This window comes from Fringilla coelebs, assembly GCF_963513975.1.
Source record: "Fringilla coelebs genome assembly, chromosome: 36".
NCBI lineage: Eukaryota > Metazoa > Chordata > Aves > Passeriformes > Fringillidae > Fringilla > Fringilla coelebs.
In genome coordinates this window covers 831,441-850,725 of record NC_140062.1, presented here as the reverse complement: position 1 = coordinate 850,725, position 19,285 = coordinate 831,441, and the positions used below count along the sequence as shown (strand labels likewise).

At 56.7% G+C, this 19,285-nt stretch overlaps 2 protein-coding genes across 7 annotated transcripts; one reads left to right on the top strand and one right to left on the bottom strand.

The window, feature by feature from the left end:
* Positions 1–106: 106 nt before the first annotated feature.
* Positions 107–3,201, top strand: LOC311164725 (uncharacterized protein; the record flags this gene model as incomplete). 6 transcript variants are annotated; one of them, XM_084224298.1, is made up of 3 exons in its annotated part: positions 107–876; positions 1,043–1,098; positions 1,488–3,201. In XM_084224298.1, the coding sequence occupies exon 3, from the start codon at positions 2,221–2,223 to the stop codon at positions 3,199–3,201; it is 981 nt and encodes a 326-aa protein (XP_084080424.1). In that variant the 5' UTR covers positions 107–876; positions 1,043–1,098; positions 1,488–2,220. The 6 variants fall into 6 exon arrangements, with proteins under 6 accessions (XP_084080424.1, XP_084080422.1, XP_084080420.1 ...); XM_084224296.1 differs by having other exon boundaries at positions 1,043–3,201; XM_084224294.1 differs by having other exon boundaries at positions 107–1,208; positions 1,322–3,201.
* On the bottom strand, positions 2,712–16,886 carry UBE2M (ubiquitin conjugating enzyme E2 M). Its single transcript, XM_084224300.1, has 6 exons — positions 16,539–16,886; positions 12,296–12,390; positions 10,852–10,890; positions 9,208–9,311; positions 5,762–5,825; positions 2,712–3,408 (listed from the first exon to the last, which is right to left on the bottom strand). Exons 1-6 carry the CDS (start codon positions 16,645–16,647, stop codon positions 3,268–3,270), a joined length of 552 nt encoding a protein of 183 aa, XP_084080426.1. The 5' UTR covers positions 16,648–16,886; the 3' UTR covers positions 2,712–3,267.
* Between the last annotated feature and the right edge of the window lie 2,399 nt (positions 16,887–19,285).

Here is a 19,285-nt window from a genome sequence, read left to right as displayed (position 1 = left end):
CAAACCAGTTCAGACCAGCACAGACCAGTCCAAACCAGTCCAGACCAGTATAAACCAGTCCAGACCAGCACAGACCAGTATAAACCAGTCCAGACCAGTCCCTTGGCTCTTTAATCCGGCCCGAGCAGCGCTGGGGGGGGGGAGGGGCGGGGCATAAATAGGGGGCGTGGCCTGGTAAGGGCGGGGCCTGGGAGGGGCGGGGCCAGGACCAGTGGGCGTGGCCTGAGCCGGGGGGCGGAGCTTGGGGATTTGGGGGGAATTTTGGGGGAATTTTTGAATTTTTTTTAAATTTTGGGGAAATTTTGAAATTTTTTTAAAATTTTTGGGTATTTTTGGGATTTCTTGGATTTATTTTCGATTTTTTGGGGATTTTTTCTGGGGGGTTTTGGGAATTTTGGGGGGATTTTAAAAAATTTTTTGGGTTTTTTTGGGGCATTTTCTTGGGGCTTTTTTGGGATATTTTTAAATTTTGGGGTTTTTTGGGTTAATTTTTGTTTTCTTGGGATTTTTTGGGATCTGTTTTTGATTTTTGAGGTTTTTTTGGAATTTTTGGAGGATTTTTTTCATTTTGGGGATTTTTGTTTGGAATTTTTGGGGGATTTTTTGGGGATTTATTTTTGATTTTTGGGGGGATTTATTTTTGATTTTTGGGGTTTTTTTAGGGCTTTTTTTTGTTTGTTTTCTTGGGATTTTGGGGGGTTTTTTGGGAATTTTGGGGAGTTTTTTTAGGGGTTTATTTGCCCTTTTTTAGGGCTTTTTTTGCAGGTTTTACTGGGATTTTTTTAGGGTTATTTGGGGTTTTTAATGGGATTTTTTGCAGGTTTTAGTGGGATTTTTTAGAGCTATTTTGGGATTTTTAATGGGATTTTCCTGCAGGTTTTATTGAGATTTTTTAGGGGTATTTTGGGGCTTTTTATGGGATTTTTCTGCAGGTTTAATTGAGATTTTTTTAGGGTTATTTGGGGTTTTTAATGGGATTTTTCTGCAGGTTTAATTCAGATTTTTAGGGCTATTTGGGGGTTTTTAATGGGACTTTTTGCAGGTTTTATTGAGATTTTTTAAGAGTTATTTGGGATTTTTTAATGGGATTTTTTGCAGGTTTTATTGGGATTTTTTTAGGGCTATTTTGGGGTTTTTAATGGGATTTTTTTCAACTTTAATTTGGATTTTTAGGGCTATTTTGGGGTTTTTAATGGGATTTTTTGCAGGTTTAATTGGGATTTTTTTAGGGGTATTTGGGGATTTTTAATGGGATTTTTTTGCAGCTTTAATTCAGATTTTTAGGGCTATTTTGGGGTTTTTTATGGGATTTTTTTTGCAGCTTTAATTCGGATTTTTAGGGCTATTTTGGGATTTTTAATGGGATTTTTTGCAGGTTTAATTCAGATTTTTAGAGCTATTTTGGGGTTTTTTATGGGATTTTTCTGCAGGTTTAATTCGGATTTTTAGGGCTATTTTGGGGTTTTTAATAGGATTTTTTTTTTCAGTTTTTATTGGGATTTTTTAGGGCTATTTTGGCGTTTTTAATGGGATTTTTCTGCAGGTTTAATTTGGATTTTTTTAGGGCTATTTTGGGATTTTTGATGGGATTTTTTTCAGGTTTAATTGAGATTTTTTTAGGGTTATTTGGGGTTTTTAATGGGATTTTTCTGCAGGTTTAATTTGGATTTTGGGGGTATTTTGGGTTTTTTTATGGGATTTTTTGCAGGTTTTATTGAGATTTTTTAGGGCTATTTGGGGATTTTTAATGGGATTTTTTTCAGATTTAATTTGGATTTTTAGGGCTATTTTGGGATTTTTAATGGGATTTTTTGCAAGTTTTATTGAGATTTTTTAGGGCTATTTTAGGTTTTTTAATGGGATTTCTCTGCAGATTTTATTCGGATTTTTTGGGGTATTTTGGGTTTTTTTCCTGGGGATTTTTTGCAGGTTTTATTGGGATTTTTGGGGTATTTTGGGGTTTTTAATGGGATTTCTCTGCAGATTTTTATTGGGGCTTTTGGGGCATTTTGGGGTTTTTAATGGGATTTCTCTGCAGATTTTATTGGGATTTTGGGGTATTTTTTGCAGGTTCTGTTGGGGTTTTTTTGGGCTATTTTGGGGTTTTTAATAGGATTTTTTGCAAGTTTTATTGAGATTTTTTAAGGCTATTTTGGGGTTTTTTCCTGGGGATTTTTTGCAGGTTTTATTGGGTTTTTTGGATTATTTTGGGGTTTTTTAATGGGGATTTCTCTGCAGATTTTTATTGGGATTTTTTCGAGGCCATTCCTCAGCAGATTTTTATTGGGTTTTTTTGGTATTTTGGGTTTTTTCCTGGGGATTCCTCTGCAGATTTTTATTGAGTTTTGCGGGTATTTGGGGTTTTTTAATGGGATTTCTCTGCAGATTTTTATTGGATTTTTTGGGGGGTATTTTTGGTTTTTTAATGGGATTTCTCTGCAGATTTTATTAGGCTTTTTGGGTATTTTGGGGTTTTTCCTGGGGATTCCTCTGCAGATTTTTATTGGGGTTTTTTGGGTATTTTGGGTTTTTCTCAGGGCATTCCTCTGCAGATTTTTATTGGGATTTTTGGGTATTTTGGGGTTTTTTGGGTCATTCCTCTGCAGATTTTTATTGGGATTTTTTTCGGGGCCATTCCTCTGCAGATGTTTATTGGGGTTTTGGGGTATTTTGGGGTTTTTTGGGACATTCCTCTGCAGATGTTTATCGGGATTTTTGGGTATTTTGGGGTTTTTTGGGCCATGCCTCTGCAGATTTTTATTGGGATTTTTTGGGTATTTTGGGTTTTCTTCCTGGGGATTTCTCTGCAGATTTTTATTGAGATTTTTGGGTATTTTGGGTTTTTCTCAGGACATTCCTCTGCAGATTTTTATCGGGTTGGTTTCTTTTTTCGGGGCCATTCCTCTGCAGATTTTTATTGGGTTTTTCAGGTATTTGGGGTTTTTTGGGACATTCCTCAGCAGATTTTTATTGGGATTTTTTTGGGTATTTTGGGTTTTTCTCAGGGTATTCCTCTGCAGATTTTTATTGGGATTTTCGGGTATTTTGGGGTTTTTTGGGTCATTCCTCTGCAGATTTTTATTGGGTTTTTCAGGTATTTTGGGGTTTTTTGGGTCATTCCTCTGCAGATTTTTCTCGGGATTTTTTTCGGGGCCATTCCTCTGCAGATGTTTATTGGATTTTTTTCTCGGTGGGTTATGAATTATTAATTATTATTATTATTATTCCTTTTCCTCCCTGGGGGTTGCTCTGGGGGCCGTCCCGGGGTCACTTGAGGCAGCGCTCGAAGTAGGTGGCGCCCACGTAGCCGCCCCGCAGCGAGCGCTGCACGTTCTGCTCAAACAGGCGCCGGTTGCTCTGCAGCACCTCAGCAGCCTCCTTGTTCAGGGGATCCTCGGGGTTCGGCTCCTGGGGGCAGATTTGGGGTCAGGGGAACCCCAGAATTTACCTAAAACCGCCCCAAAATCGCTTCATGCAGCCCAAATCCCACAATTGCCGAAAATTGCCCCAAAATCCCTTCACAGCCCCAAATCCCATCAGCCCTTGGTGGGGTTCGGCTCCTGGGGGGACATTTGGGGTCTGAGGGATCCCAAAAAATGTGGGAGAGACACCCCAAAATCCCTTCAGAGCCCCAAATCCCAAAATTGCCTAAAATCCCCCCAAAATCCCTTCCCAGCCCCAAATCCCATCAGTTCTGCGTTGGGGTTTGGGTCCCGTTTTGGGGTTCCCCTTGTTCAGGGGGTCCTCGGGGTTTGGCTCCTTCTGGAGGGAGATTTGGGGTCAGGGGAACCCCAGAATTTACCTAAAACCATCCCAAAATCCCATCACAGCCCCAATCCCAAAAATGCCTAAAATCGCCCCAAATCCCAGCAGCCCTTGGAAGGGTTCGGCTCCTGGGGGGAGATTTAGGGTCAGGGGGATGCTAAAATATGGGGGGGAGACACCCCAAAATCCCCCAATCCCAGAATCACCTAACCCCCCCCCAGAATTCCCTAAAGAGCCACCAAATCCCCCCAAAATCCCTTCACAGCCCCAAATCCCAGAATTGCCTAAAACAGCCCCAAAATCCCTTCCCAGCCCCAAATCCCATCAGCCCTTGGTTGGGGTTTGGGTCCCGTTTTGGGGTTCCCCTTGTTCAGGGGGTCCTCGGGGTTTGGCTCCTTCTGGGGGACCCCAAAATTCCCCCCAAATCCCCCCAAAATCCCTTCACAAAACCCAAATCCCAAAAATCCCCCCAAACCCCCAGAATTCCCTAAAATCTCCCAAAAAATCCCCAAAATCCCCCAGAATTCCCTTAAATCCCCCCCAAAATCCCCCCAAACCCCCAGAATCCCCTAATATCCCCCCAAACCCCCCTAAAATCCCCCAGAACTCCCTAAAATCCCCCCAAAAATCCCCAAAACCCCTCAGAATTCCCTAAAATCCCCCAGAATTTCCTAAAATCCCCCAGAATTCCCTAAAATCCCCCAGAAATTCCTAAAATCCCCCCAAAAATCCCCAAAACCCCCCAGAATTCCCTAAAAACCCCCCCAAAATCCACTAGAACCCCCCAGAATTCCCCAAAATCCCCCAAAAAATCCCCAAAACCCCCAGAATTCCCTAAAATCCCCCCAAAAATCCACTAGAACCCCCCCAGAATTCCCCAAAATCCTCCAAGAAATCCCCAAAACCCCCCAGAGTCCCCTAAAATCCCCCCAAAAATCCCCAAAATCCCCCCAAAAATCCCCAAAATCCCCCCAAAAATCCCCAAAACCCCCCCCAAATCCCCCCAAACCCCCCAAAATCCCCCCAAACCCCCCAAAATCCCCCCAAAATCCCCTAAAACCCCCCAGAATTCCCTAAAATCCCCCCCAAAAATCCCATAAAACCCCCCAGAAATCCCTAAAACCCCCCAAACCCCCCCAGAATCCCCTAAAACCCCCCAGAACTCCCTAAAATCCCCCCAAAAATCCCCAAAACCCCCCAGAATCCCCTAAAATCCCCCAAAATCCCCCCAAACCCCCCAAAACCCCCAACCCCCCCAAATCCCCTAAAATCCCCAACACCCCCCCAAATCCACCAGCCCAGGTTTGGGGTTTGGGGTCTGGGGGGGCCATTTGGGGTCAGGGGGACCCCAGAATTCCCCCAAAACCCCCCCAGGACCCCAAAACCCTCCCCAGGAACCCCCCCAGGTGTCCCCATGTCCCCAGGTGTGTCCCCAGGGTCCCCCCAGGTGTGTCCCCCCAGGTGTTTCCCCATGTCCCCAGATTGTCCCCAGGTGTGTCCCCAGGTGTGTCCCCATGTCCCCAGCTGTGTCCCCAGGTGTGTCCCCAGGTGTGTCCCCATGTCCCCAGGTGTGTCCCCCCAGGTGTCCCTGTCCTCATATCCCCCCAGGTGTGTCCCCATGCCCCCCAGGTGTGTCCCCAGGTGTGTCCCCCCAGGTGTCCCTGTCCCCATGTCCCCCCAGGTGTGTGGCCCCCCAGGTGTGTCCCCAGGTTTGTCCCCATGTCCCCCCAGGTGTGTTCCCCCAGGTGTGTCCCCCCATGTGTCCCCCCAGGTGTGTCCCCATGCCCCCCCAGGTGCCCCCCCAGGTGTCCCCCCCAGGTGTGTCCCCAGGTGTGTCTCCTCCCCAGGTGTGTCCCCAGGTGTCCCCCCAGGTGTGTCCCCAGGTGTGTCCCCCAGGTGTGTCCCCATGTCCCCAGGTGTGTCCCCATGCCCCCCCAGGTGTGTCCCCATGCCCCCCAGGTGTGTCCCCCCCCCCAGGTGTCCCCAGGTGTCTCACCAGGAACAGGTACTGCAGGCCGTAGATGATGGAGTTGATGGTCAGCACCGGCTTCCAGTCCTCCCTGCGGGGAAACCGCGCCCGGCGGTCAGCGGCCACTGCGGACACTGCGGCCACTGCTACGGACACTGCGGCCATCGGTCACTGCGGCCACTGTGGCCACTGCCATGGACACTGCGGCCACTGCGGCCATGGACACTGCCATGGACACTGCCATGGACACTGCGGCCATGGACACTGCCATGGACACTGCCATGGACACTGCGGCCATGGCCACTGCGGCCACTGCCACGGCCACTGCGGCCACTGCAGCCACTGCCACGGCCTCTGCGGCCACTGCTACGGCCACTTTGGCCACTGCGGCCACTGCTATGGCCACTGTGACCAGTGGGCACTGCAGCCACTGCGGCCACTGCGGCCGTGGTCAGTGGGCACTGTGGCCACTGCGGCCACAGCCAGCGGGCACTGCGGTCACCATGGTCACCGCGGCCGCGGCCATCGGCAGCAGGCACTGCGGTCAGCGGGCAGTGGTCCATAGTCAGTGCTTAGTGGGCAGTGGTCAGTGGTCCATAGTCAGTGGTCAGTGGTCCATAGTCAGTGGTCAGTGGGCAGTGCTCAGTGGTCCACAGTCAGTGGTCAGTGCTCAGTGGTCAGTGGTCAGCGCTCAGTGGTCAGTGGTCCATAATCAGTGGTCAGTGGTCAGCGGTCAGTAGTCAGCGGCCCATAATCAGTGGTCAGTGGTCAGCGGGCAGTGCTCAGTGGTCCATAGTTAGTGGTCAGTGCTCAGCAGTCAGTGCTCAGCAGTCAGTGCTCAGCAGGCAGTGGTCAGCAGGCAGTGGTCAGTGCTCAGTGGTCCATAGTCAGTGGTCAGTGCTCAGTGGTCAGTGCTCAGCAGGCAGTGATCAGTGGTCCATAGTCAGTGGTCAGTGGTCCATAGTCAGTGGTCAGCAGTCAGTGGCAGGTGGTCAGTGCAGTCAGTGGTCAGTGGGGTCAGCGGGTGGTGGTCAGTGTGGTGGTCAGTGTGGTCAGTGGGCAGCAGTCAGCGGCCAGTGGCCAGTGTGATCAGTGTGGTCAGTGTGGTCAGTGTGATCAGTGGTGTCAGTGGTCAGTGCGGTCAGTGGTCAGTGTGGTCAGTGTGGTCAGTGTGGTCAGTGCAGTCATTGCGGTCAGTGGGCAGGCGGTCAGTGTGGTCAGTGGTCAGTGTGGTCAGCGTGGTCAGCGTGGTCAGTGCAGTCAGTGTGGTCAGTGTGGTCAGTGTGGTCAGTGGTCAGTGTGGTCAGTGTGGTCAGTGTGGTCAGTGCAGTCATTGCGGTCAGTGGGCAGGTGGTCAGTGTGGTCATTGCGGTCAGTGGGCAGGTGGTCAATGTGGTCAGTGGTCAGTGTGGTCAGCGTGGTCAGTGTGGTCAGTGGTCAGTGTGGTCAGTGTGGTCAGTGGTCAGTGTGGTCAGTGTGGTCAGTGTGGTCAGCGTGGTCAGTGGTCAGTGTGGTCAGTGGGGTCAGTGGTCAGTGTGGTCAGTGGTCAGTGTGGTCAATGTGGTCAGTGGTCAGTGTGGTCAGCGTGGTCAGTGTGGTCAGTGGTCAGTGGTCAGTGTGGTCAGCATGGTCAGTGTGGTCAGTGGTCAGTGTGGTCAGTGTGGTCAGTGTGGTCAGTGTGGTCAGTGTGGTCAGCGTGGTCAGCGTGGTCAGTGTGGTCAGTGGTCAGTGTGGTCAGTGTGGTCAGTGTGGTCAGTGTGGTCAGCGTGGTCAGTGTGGTCAGTGTGGTCAGCGTGGTCAGTGTGGTCAGTGGTCAGTGTGGTCAGCGTGGTCAGTGTGGTCAGTGTGGTCAGTGTGGTCAGCGTGGTCAGTGTGGTCAGTGTGGTCAGTGTGGTCAGTGTGGTCAGCGTGGTCAGTGTGGTCAATGTGGTCAGTGTGGTCAGTGGTCAGTGTGGTCAATGTGGTCAGTGGTCAGTGTGGTCAGCGTGGTCAGTGTGGTCAGTGGTCAGTGTGGTCAGCGTGGTCAGTGTGGTCAGTGGTCAGCGTGGTCAGTGGTCAGTGTGGTCAGCGTGGTCAGTGTGGTCAGTGGTCAGTGTGGTCAGCGTGGTCAGTGTGGTCAGTGGTCAGTGTGGTCAGTGTGGTCAGTGGTCAGTGTGGTCAGTGGTCAGTGTGGTCAGTGTGGTCAGTGGTCAGTGTGGTCAGCGTGGTCAGTGTGGTCAGTGTGGTCAGCGTGGTCAGTGTGGTCAATGTGGTCAGTGTGGTCAGTGGTCAGTGTGGTCAATGTGGTCAGTGGTCAGTGTGGTCAGCGTGGTCAGTGTGGTCAGTGGTCAGTGTGGTCAGCGTGGTCAGTGTGGTCAGTGGTCAGCGTGGTCAGTGTGGTCAGTGTGGTCAGTGTGGTCAGTGTGGTCAGTGTGGTCAGTGTGGTCAGTGCAGTCAGTGTGGTCAGTGGTCAGTGTGGTCAGTGGTCAGTGCAGTCAGTGTGGTCAGTGTGGTCAGTGCAGTCAGTGTGGTCAGTGGTCAGTGTGGTCAGTGGTCAGTGTGGTCAGCGTGGTCAGTGTGGTCAGTGGTCAGTGTGATCAGTGTGGTCAGTGGTCAGTGTGGTCAGTGGTCAGTGTGGTCAGCGTGGTCAGTGTGGTCAGTGGTCAGTGTGGTCAGCGTGGTCAGTGTGGTCAGTGGTCAGTGTGGTCAGTGTGGTCAGTGGTCAGTGTGGTCAGTGGTCAGTGTGGTCAGTGTGGTCAGTGGTCAGTGTGGTCAGCGTGGTCAGTGTGGTCAGTGCAGTCAGTGTGGTCAGTGTGGTCAGTGGTCAGTGTGGTCAGTGGTCAGTGTGGTCAGTGTGGTCAGTGTGGTCAGTGCAGTCAGTGTGGTCAGTGGTCAGTGGTCAGTGTGGTCAGTGGTCTGTGTGGCCACCACAGCCAGTGGTCACAGCCCCCCAAGTGTGTCACAGCCCCCCAGGTGTCCCCTAGGTGTCCCACCTGAGGATGTTGAGGCACACATTGCTCCCCCAGGTGTCCCCCCAGGTGTCCCCCCAGGTGTCCCAGGTGTCCCACCTGAGGATGTTGAGGCACACGTTGCCCCCCCAGGTGTCCCCCCAGGTGTCCCCCAGGTGTCCCACCTGAGGATGTTGAGGCACACGTTGCCCCCCCAGGTGTGTCACAGCCCCCCAGGTGTCCCCAGGTGTGTCCCAGGTGTCCCACCTGAGGATGTTGAGGCACACGTTGCCCTCCAGGTGTGTCCCTAGCCCCCCCAGGTGTCCCAGGTGCCCCCCAGGTGTCCCAGGTGTCCCCGGTGTCCCACCTGAGGATGTTGAGGCACACGTTGCCCTCCAGGTGTGTCCCTAGCCCCCCCAGGTGTCCCAGGTGTCCCAGGTGTCCCCGGTGTCCCACCTGAGGATGTTGAGGCACACGTTGCCCTCCAGGTGTGTCCCTAGCCCCCCCCAGGTGTCCCAGGTGTCCCAGGTGTCCCCGGTGTCCCACCTGAGGATGTTGAGGCACACGTTGCCCTCCAGGTCGATGTTGGGGTGGTACACCATCGTCTCGCACTTCACCTTGGGCGGGTCGTGCGGGTAGCCCTGGCCCACCTGCGGGACAGAGGCCACCAAGTCACACCTGGGGCCACCAACGCCCCGTGGGGACACTGAGTGACCCCAGGGGCCACCAACGCCCCCCCGGGGCCACCAAGCAGTGTCCAGGGGCCACCCCGTCAGCCTGGGGCCACCAACGCCCCCCAGGGGCCACCAAATCCCCCCCAGGGCCACCAACCCCCTCCCCGGGGCCACTGAGTCACCCCCAGGGCCACCGAGTCACCGCCGCAGCCACCCCGTCAGCCCGGGGGCCACCAACGCCACGGGGGCCACCGAGTCACACCTGGGGCCACCAACGCCCCCAGGACCACAGAGTCACCCCCTGGGGCCACCAACGCCCCCCCGGGCCACCCCATCAGCCCGGGGGCCACCAACCCCCCCAGGACCACAGAGTCACCCCTGGGGGCCACCAACGCCCCAGGGGCCACCAGGCAGGGTCCAGGGGCCACCGAGCCACCCCAGGGGCCACCAGGCAGGGTCCAGGGGCCATCAACGCCCCAGGGGCCACCGAGTCACCTCCGGGGGCCACCAACACCCCCCTGGGGCCACCAGGTCACCCCCAAGGGCCACCAACCCCCCTGGGGCCACCAACCCCCCCAGGGCCACCAGGCAGGGTCCAGGGGCCACCGAATCACCCCTGGTGGCCACCCAGTCACCCCAGGGGCCACCAACGCCCAGGGGCCACCAACCCCCCCCCCCCCAGGGCCACCAACGCCCCCAGGGCCACCCCATCAGCCCAGGGGGCCACCAACCCCCCTGGGGGGCCACCAACCCCCCCAGGGGCCACCAACCCCCCCTGGGGGGCCACCAACCCCCCAGGGCCACCTGGCAGTGTCCAGGGGCCACCCACATCACCCTGGTGGCCACCCCGTCACCCCTGGTGGCCACCAAGTGACCCCCAGCCCTCAGCTGGCCTCAGGGCCACCGAGTCACCCCCGGTGGCCACCAACCCCCCAGGGGCCACCCTGTCACCCCTGGTGGCCACTGAGTCACCCCTGGTGGCCACTGAGTCACCCCTGGTGGCCACAGGAGGGGTTTGGTGGCCACAGGAGGGGTTTGGTGGCCACAGGGGGGGTTTGGTGGCCACAGGGGGGGTTTGGTGGCCATTGTGGGGGGGTTGGTGGCCACAGGAGGGGTTTGGTGGCCACAGGGGGGGTTTGGTGGCCACAGGAAGGGTTTGGTGGCCATTGTGGGGGGGTTGGTGGCCACAGGGGGGGTTGGTGGCCACAGGGGGGGGGTTGGTGGCCACAGGAAGGGTTTGGTGGCCATTGTGGAGGGGTTGGTGGCCACAGGGGGGGTTGGTGGCCACAGGAAGGGTTTGGTGGCCACAGGGGGGGTTTGGTGGCCACAGGGGGGGTTTGGTGGCCATTGTGGGGGTTTGGTGGCCACGGGGGGGGGTTGGTGGCCACAGGGGGGGCTTGGTGGCCACAGGAAGGGTTTGGTGGCCACAGGAGGGGTTTGGTGGCCACAGGGGGGGTTTGGTGGCCACAGGAGGGGTTTGGTGGCCATTGTGGGGGGTTGGTGGCCCAGCACTGACCTTGAAGCTGAAGACGAATTTGCCGCCCTTGTAGAAACCCTGGGGACAGAGAAACGTCACGGGGGGGACAGCAGGGGACAGGGGGACAGGGACAGGGACAGCAAGGGGACAGGGACAGGAGGGGACAGGGACAGGGACAGCAGGGGACAGGGACAGCAAGGGGACAGGGACAGGAGGGACCCCAGAGTGACACGGGGAGGGGACAGGAGGTGACACAGGTGCCCCAGGTGACACAGTGAGGTTCCCCAGGGAGGTGCCCCACAGGTGTCCCCCCCAAGTGTCCCCCAAGTTCCCCAGGTGTCCCCAGCTGCCCCCCAGGTGCCCCAGGTGTCCCCCAGCTGTCCCAGGTGTGTCCCCATGTGTCCCAACTGTCCCAGGTGTCCCCAGGTGCCCCCCAACTGTCCCAGGTGTCCCCAGGTGCCCCCCAGGTGTCCCAGGTGTGTCCCCAGGTGTCCCCAGGTGTGTCCCCAGGTGTGTCCCCAGGTGTCCCCATGTGTCCCAGCTGTCCCAGGTGTCCCCCCAGCTGTCCCCATGTCCCCCATGTCCTGGTGCCAGCCCCACCTCGTCGGGGCAGATCAGCAGGTGTCCCAGGTGTGTCCCCAGCTGTGTCCCCATGTCCCCCCTTGTCCCCAGGTGTGTCCCCATGTCCCCAGGTGTGTCCCCATGTCCCCCCATGTCCCCCCAATGTCCCCATGTCCCCGGTGCCAGCCCCACCTCGTCGGGGCAGATCAGCAGGTGTCCCAGGTGTGTCCCCAGGTGTGTCCCCATGTCCCCAGGTGTGTCCCCATGTCCCCAGGTGTGTCCCCATGTCCCCCCATGTCCCCAGGTGTCCCAGGGGTGTCCCAGGTGTGTCCCCAGGTGTCCCAGGTGTGTCCCCATGTCCCCCCAATGTCCCCAGGTGTCCCCCCGTGCCAGCCCCACCTCGTCGGGGCAGATCAGCAGGTGTCCCAGGTGTGTCCCAGGTGTGTCCCCATGTCCCCCCATGTCCTCCCCATGTCCCCAATGTCCCCATGTCCCCCCTGTGCCAGCCCCACCTCGTCGGGGCAGATCAGCAGGTGTCCCAGGTGTCCCAGGTGTCCCAGGTGTCCCCCCAGCTGTCCCCAATGTCCCCAATGTCCCCATGTCCCCCGGTGCCAGCCCCACCTCGTCGGGGCAGATCAGCAGGTGTCCCAGGTGTGTCCCCATGTCCCCCCATGTCCCCAGGTGTGTCCCCAATGTCCCCATGTCCCCGGTGCCAGCCCCACCTCGTCGGGGCAGATCAGCAGGTGTCCCAGGTGTCCCAGGTGTGTCCCCATGTCCCCCCATGTCCTCCCCATGTCCCCATGTCCCCGGTGCCAGCCCCACCTCGTCGGGGCAGATCAGCAGGTGTCCCAGGTGTCCCAGGTGTGTCCCCATGTCCCCCCATGTCCTCCCCATGTCCCCATGTCCCCGGTGCCAGCCCCACCTCGTCGGGGCAGATCAGCAGGCGGAAGTGCAGCAGATCGTCCTGGTCTGAGAAATCGATCTCACACGTCTTGGGCAGGTTCAGCTCGTTGATGTCTGGGGACAAACAGGGACATTGGGGACAGTCAGGGGACATTGGGGACACTGAGGGGACATTGGGGACACTGAGGGGACAGGGACAGCAGGGACACTGAGGGGACACTGAGGGGACAGTGACGGGGATTCGATCTCACACGTCTTGGGCAGGTTCAGCTCGTTGATGTCTGGGGACAGATGGGGACCTTGGGGACAGTCAGGGGACAGCAGGGACACTGAGGGCACAGGGACAGTCAGGGGACATTGGGGACACTGAGGGGACACAGAGGGGACAGTGACGGGAAATCGATCTCACACGTCTTGGGCAGGTTCAGCTCGTTGATGTCTGCGGGGGACATTGGGGACAGTCAGGGGACAGCAGGGACACTGAGGGGACATTGGGGACAGTCAGGGGACATTGAGGACACTGAGGGGATATTGGGGACAGTCAGGGGAGATTGGGGACACTGAGGGGACATTGGGGACAGTCAGGGGAGATTGGGGACACTGAGGGGACAGTGAGGGGACACTGAGGGGACACAGGGACATTGAGGACAGTGAGGGACAGGGGACAGTGAGGGGACAGTGAGGGGACATGAGGGAACACTGGGGACATTGGGGACAGTGGGGACACAGGGACAGTGAGGGAACACTGGGGACATTGGGGACAGTGGGGACACAGGGACAGTGAGGGGACACTGGGGACACTGAGGGGAGAGCAGGGACAGAGGGACAGGGAGGGGACAGGGAGGAAAACTGGGGACATTGGGGACAGTGGGCACAGGGACACAGGGACAAATGGGGACAGCTGGGGACACACGGGGACACACCAGGACAGCTGGGGACAAACAGGGACACACGGGGACACACAGAGACACATGGGGACACAGGTGGCACAGACAGGGACAACGGTGACATGGGTGACACAGGTGACACACGGGGACACAGGGGTGGCAGCAGTGACACGGGGACACACAGGGACATGGGGACACAGGTGAGACGGCGGTGACACGGGTGACAAACATGGACACAGGTGACACACTCAGGTGACACAGGTGACACACTCAGGTGACACAGGTGACACTCAGGTGGCACGGCCATGACAACCCTGAGAGCCCAAGCCCTCCCTGGCCCATCCCCAGCACAACTGGGCCATACTGGGATCAAACTGGGAACAAACTGGGACCATACTGGGACCAAACTGGGAACAAACTGGGGCCAAACTGGGGCCATACTGGGCCATACTGGGAATCACTGGAGCCATACTGGGGCCAAACTGGGAACAAACTGGGACCATACTGGGGCCATACTGGGACCATACTGGGCCATACTGGGCCATACTGGAGCCATACTGGGACCAAACTGGGGCCATACTGGGGCCATACTGGGATCAAACTGGGACCGTACTGGGGCCATACTGGGAACAAACTGGGACCATACTGGGGCCATACTGGGATCAAAATGGGAACAAACTGGGGCCATACTGGGATCAAACTGGGAACAAACTGGGGCCATACTGGGATCAAACTGGGAACAAACTGGGACCATTCTGGGACAAAACTGGGGCCATACTGGGCCATAGTGGGACCATACTGGGGCCATACTGGGACGATACTGGGCCACACTGGGACCATACTGGGCCATACTGGGACCATACTGGGAATCACTGGAGCCATACTGGGAAAAAACTGGGACGATACTGGGACCAAACTGGGGCCATACTGGGGCCATACTGGAACCATACTGGGGCCATACTGGGACCATACTGGGACCCACTGGGACCAAACTGGGGCCATACTGGAACCATACTGGTCCATACTGGTAATCACTGCAGCTATACTGGGCCATACTAGGACCATACTGGGCCATACTGGTCCATACTGGGAATCACTGCAGCTATACTGGGCCATACTGGGACCATACTGGGCCATACTGGTCCATACTGGGAATCACTGCAGCTATACTGGGCCATACTGGGAACATACTGGGCCATACTGGTCCATACTGGGAATCACTGCAGCTATACTGGACCATACTGGGCCATACTGGGACCAAACTGAGCCATACTGGGAATCACTGCAGCTATACTGGGCCATACTGGGCCATACTGGGCCATACTGGGCCATACTGGGCCATACTGGAACCAAACTGGGCCATACTGGTCCATACTGGGGCCAGCACCTGACCCCCACTGGGGCCATACTGGGATGCTCAGCAAAGCCTTACTGGGACCAGTACCTGCCTCGAACTGGGACCAGTATGTGATCCTAACTGGGACCAGTATGTGATCCTAACTGGGACCAGTATGTGATGCTAACTGGGATCAGTATGTGATCCTAACTGGGACCAGTATGTGATCCTAACTGGGACCAGTATGTGATCCTAACTGGGACCAGTACCTGCCCCTAACTGGGACCAGTATGTGATCCTAACTGGGACCAGTACCTGCCCCGAACTGGGACCAGTACCAGCCCCTAACTGGGACCAGTATGTGATCCTAACTGGGACCAGTACCTGCCCCTAACTGGGACCAGTATGTGATCCTAACTGGGACCAGTACCTGCCCCTAACTGGGACCAGTATGTGATCCTAACTGGGACCAGTATGTGATCCTAACTGGGACCAGTACCTGCCCTGAACTGGGACCAGTTTGTGCCCTTTACTGGTCCCAGTTTGAGCCCTTTACTGGTCCCAGTACCTGCCCCTGACTGGTCCCAGTTTGTGCCACTGACTGGTCCCAGTATGTGCCCCTTATTGGTCCCAGTTTGAGCCCTTTACTGGTCCCAGTACCTGCCCCTGACTGGGACCAGTTTGTGCCACTGACGGGTCCCAGTACCTGTCCCTTACTGGTCCCAGTTTGTGCCCTTTACTGGTCCCAGTTTGTGCCCCTGACTGGTCCCAGTACCTGCCCCTTACTGGGCCCAGTACCTGCCCCTTACTGGTCCCAGTTTGTGCCCCTTACTGGTCCCAGTACCTGCCCCTTACTGGTCCCAGTTTGTGCCCTTTACTGGTCCCAGTTTGTGCCCCTGACTGGTCCCAGTACCTGCCCCTTACTGGGCCCAGTTTGTGCCTCTGACTGGTCCCAGTTTGTGCCCCTGACTGGTCCCAGTACCTGTCCCTTACTGGTCCCAGTTTGTGCCCCAGACTGGTCCCAGTACCTGTCCCTGACTGGTCCCAGTATCAGTCCCTTACTGGTCCCAGTACCTGTCCCTTACTGGTCGCAGTACCTGTCCCTTACTGGCCCCAGTTCGAGGCCCTTACTGGACCCAGTTTGGAACCCTTACTGGACCCAGTTTGGAACCCTTACTGGACCCAGTTTGGAACCCTTACTGGGCCCAGTCTGAATCCCTTACTGGGCCCAGTTCGAGGCCCTTACTGGCCCCAGGTTGGAACCCTTACTGGCCCCAGTTTGGAACCCTTACTGGGCCCAGTTTGGAACCCTTACTGGGCCCAGTTCGAATCCCTTACTGGCCCCAGTTTGCAGCCCTTACTGGGCCCAGTTCGAGGCCCTTACTGGCCACAGTTCGAGGCCCTTACTGGCCCCAGTTTGGGACCCTTACTGGGCCCAGTTTGGGACCCTTACTGGCCCCAGTTCGAGGCCCTTACTGGGCCCAGTTCGAGGCCCTTACTGGCCCCAGTTTGGGACCCTTACTGGGCCCAGTTTGGAACCCTTACTGGGCCCAGATTGGAACCCTCACTGGCCCCAGTTTGAGGCCCTTACTGGCCCCAGTTTGCAGCCCTTACTGGCCCCAGTTTGGGACCCTTACTGGGCCCAGTTTGGAACCCTTACTGGGCCCAGTTTGGAACCCTTACTGGCTCCAGTTTGGGACCCTTACTGGCCCCAGTTTGGAACCCTTACTGGGCCCAGTTTGGGACCCCCCCTTGCCCCAGTCTGAGGCCCTTACTGGGCCCAGTCTGTGGCCGTTACCGGCCGCCCTTCCCAGCCCTTGCTGGCCGCAGTCTGAGGCCCTCACCGGCCCCAGTCTGTGGCCGTTACTGGCCCCAGTTCGAGGCCCTGACTGGGCCCAGTCGGGGACCTTTACTGGCCCCAGTTCCCAGCCATTACTGGCCCCAGTTTAGGACCCGCACTGGCCCCAGTTTGGGACCCGCACTGGCCCCAGTGTGCGGCCCTGCCGGGCCCGGTTCGTGCCCGCCGCCTCCCCTCAGACCTTTCTGGATGCGGAGCTGCGCGGCCGAGGCCTTTTTGCTGGAGCTCTTGGTGCCGCCCGCCGATTCCTCCTCCTTCTTCTGCTGCTTCAGCGAGAACAGCTTGATCATCCTGCCGGGCCGGGGCGGCGGGGCCGGGGCGGGTCCGGGCCCCCCCCGGGGCCGAGGGAGCGGGGCCGGGCCGGGGGCGGCTCCGGTTCGGGGGGTCCGGGGGCGACGGGGGCCGGGGGCGAGCGCTGAGGGCCGGCCGGCTCGGCAACTTCCGGAGCCGCTCGGCAACTTCCGGAGCCGCTCGGGACTCTCCGGAACCGCTTCACGACCGCTCGGAAACTTCCGGGATCTCTTCGTGAAGCTCCGGAATTACTTCGGTGCAACTTCGGGAGTTTCCGGAATCGCTTCGGGAACCTCCGGAGTCGCTTGGCGACTTCCGGAGCCGCCTCGGGGATCTCCGGAACCGCTTCGGAACCGTTTCGGGGCTTTGCGGAACGGTCTCAGCGATGTCCGGAGCCGCTCGAAACCTTCCGCAAAGGGGGAGGAGGTTCGGGCCTCTCCGGAACCGCTTCGGAACCTCCGGGCGATCTCCGGGGCCGCTTCGTGGGTGGCTGGAATCGCTTCGAGAACCTCCGCAGGGCTTCGGGATCTCTCGGCAAACTCCGGAGTCGCCTGGCAACTTCCGGACCTGCTTCGGAACCGTTTCGGGGGGCGGCGAACGGCCTCGGGCTCCGCCGGCGCCGCTCGGGAACCGCTGCCGGAAACTCCGGAATGGCTTCGGGGATCTCCGGAAGGGAGGGGGGGGAGGGGCTCGGGGGGGGGTCTCCGGAAGGGATGGGGGGAGGGGCTCGGGGGTCTCCGGAAGGGGAGGTTCGGAGCCCCTCAGCACTTTCTGGAAAGATTCCGGCGAGCCCGAGGGTGCTTCGGCTGCTTCCGGAAGGAGATCGACTCGTTCCGGCGCTTCGACCCCGCTTCGGTTCTTTCCGGAACACTTCGGGTTCTTCCGGAAAAGGAGGCGGGGCGAGGCGCTCCGAAAAGCGCCGATCTCCGCCCCTCGGCTCTTTCCGGCAGCCGCTTCGTTTCTCTTTCCCGCGCTTCACGCTCGGCTCTTTCCGGAACACTTCGGGTTCTTCCGGAAAGGGAGGCGGGGCGAGGCGCTCCGAAAATCGCCGATCTCCGCCCCTCGGGTCTTTCCGGGGCACTTCGGCTCTCCCCTGCTCCCACCAGCCAATCCTGCGCCGGGGGCGGGGCTTGAGGCCCGTTCCCCAATGGGCGCCGCCATGTTGCTCATGGGCGCCGCCATCTTTGTAGGCCCGGGGTTGAACTGGGACCAGTTTCCCCTCCCAGTCCCTCCCCTCTCAGCGCTGCCAGCCCCAGTTCAGCTCGGGGGGGCAGCAGAGGGAAAATGGGGGGCACAGGGGTGGATCCAGCCCTGAAATGGGGCAGAATCCAGGAAATCCAAACCCTGAAATGGGGGAGAATTCCCCAAATCCAAACATTAAAATGAGGGAAATTCCAGGAAATCCAAACACTAAAATGAGGGAAATTCCAGGAAATCCATGCCCTGAAATGGGAGAGAACCAAGGAAATCTGAGCCCTAAAATGGGGCAGAATCCAGGAAATCCAAACCCTGAAATGGGGGAGAATTCCCCAAATCCAAACATTAAAATGAGGGAAATTCCAGGAAATCCAAACACTAAAATGAGGGAAATTCCAGGAAATCCATGCCCTGAAATGGGAGAGAACCAAGGAAATCTGAGCCCTAAAATGGGGCAGAATCCAGGAAATCCAAACCCTGAAATGGGGGAGAATTCCCCAAATCCAAACATTAAAATGAGGGAAATTCCAGGAAATCCAAACACTAAAATGAGGGAAATTCCAGGAAATCCATGCCCTGAAATGGGAGAGAACCGAGGAAATCCGAGCCCTGAAATGGGGCAGAACCCAGGAAATCCAAACACAGAAATGGGACAGAACCCAGGAAACCCAAACCCTGAAATGGGGGAGAATCCAGGAAATCCAAACCCTGAACTGGGGGAGAATCCAGGAAAATCAAATCAAGCCCTGAAATGGGGGAGAATCCTGGAAATTCAGGCACAGAAATTGGGTAGAATCCAGGAAACCCAAGCAGAGGAATGGGGGAGAATCCAGGAAATTCAAGCACAGAAATGGGGGGGAATCCAGGAAATCCAAGCCCTGAAATGGGGCAGAATCCAGGAAATCTGAGCCCTGAAATGGGGGAGAATCAGGAACTCCAAGCACAGAAATGGGGCAGAATTCAGTAAATCCAGGTCAAATCCAGCCCTGAAATGGGGAAGAACCCAGGAAATCCAAACCCTGAAATGGGGCAGAATTCAGGAAACCCAAACACAGAAATGGGGGAAAATTCCCCAAATCCAAACACTAAAATGAGGGAAATTCCAGGAAATCCATGCCCTGAAATGGGAGAGAACCCAGGAAATCTGAGCCCTAAAATGGGGCAGAATTCAGTAAATCCAAACACAGAAATGGGACAGAACCCAGGAAACCCAAACCCTGAAATGGGGGAGAATTCCCCAAATCCAAACATTAAAATGAGGGAAATTCCAGGAAATCCAAGCACAGAAATGGGGGAGAACCCAGGAAATCTGAGCCCTGAAATGGGGCAGAATCAGAAAATCCAGGTCAAATCAAGGCCTGAAATGGGGGAGAATCCAGGAAACCCAAACACAGAAATGGGGGAAAATTCCCCAAATCCAAACACTAAAATGAGGGAAAT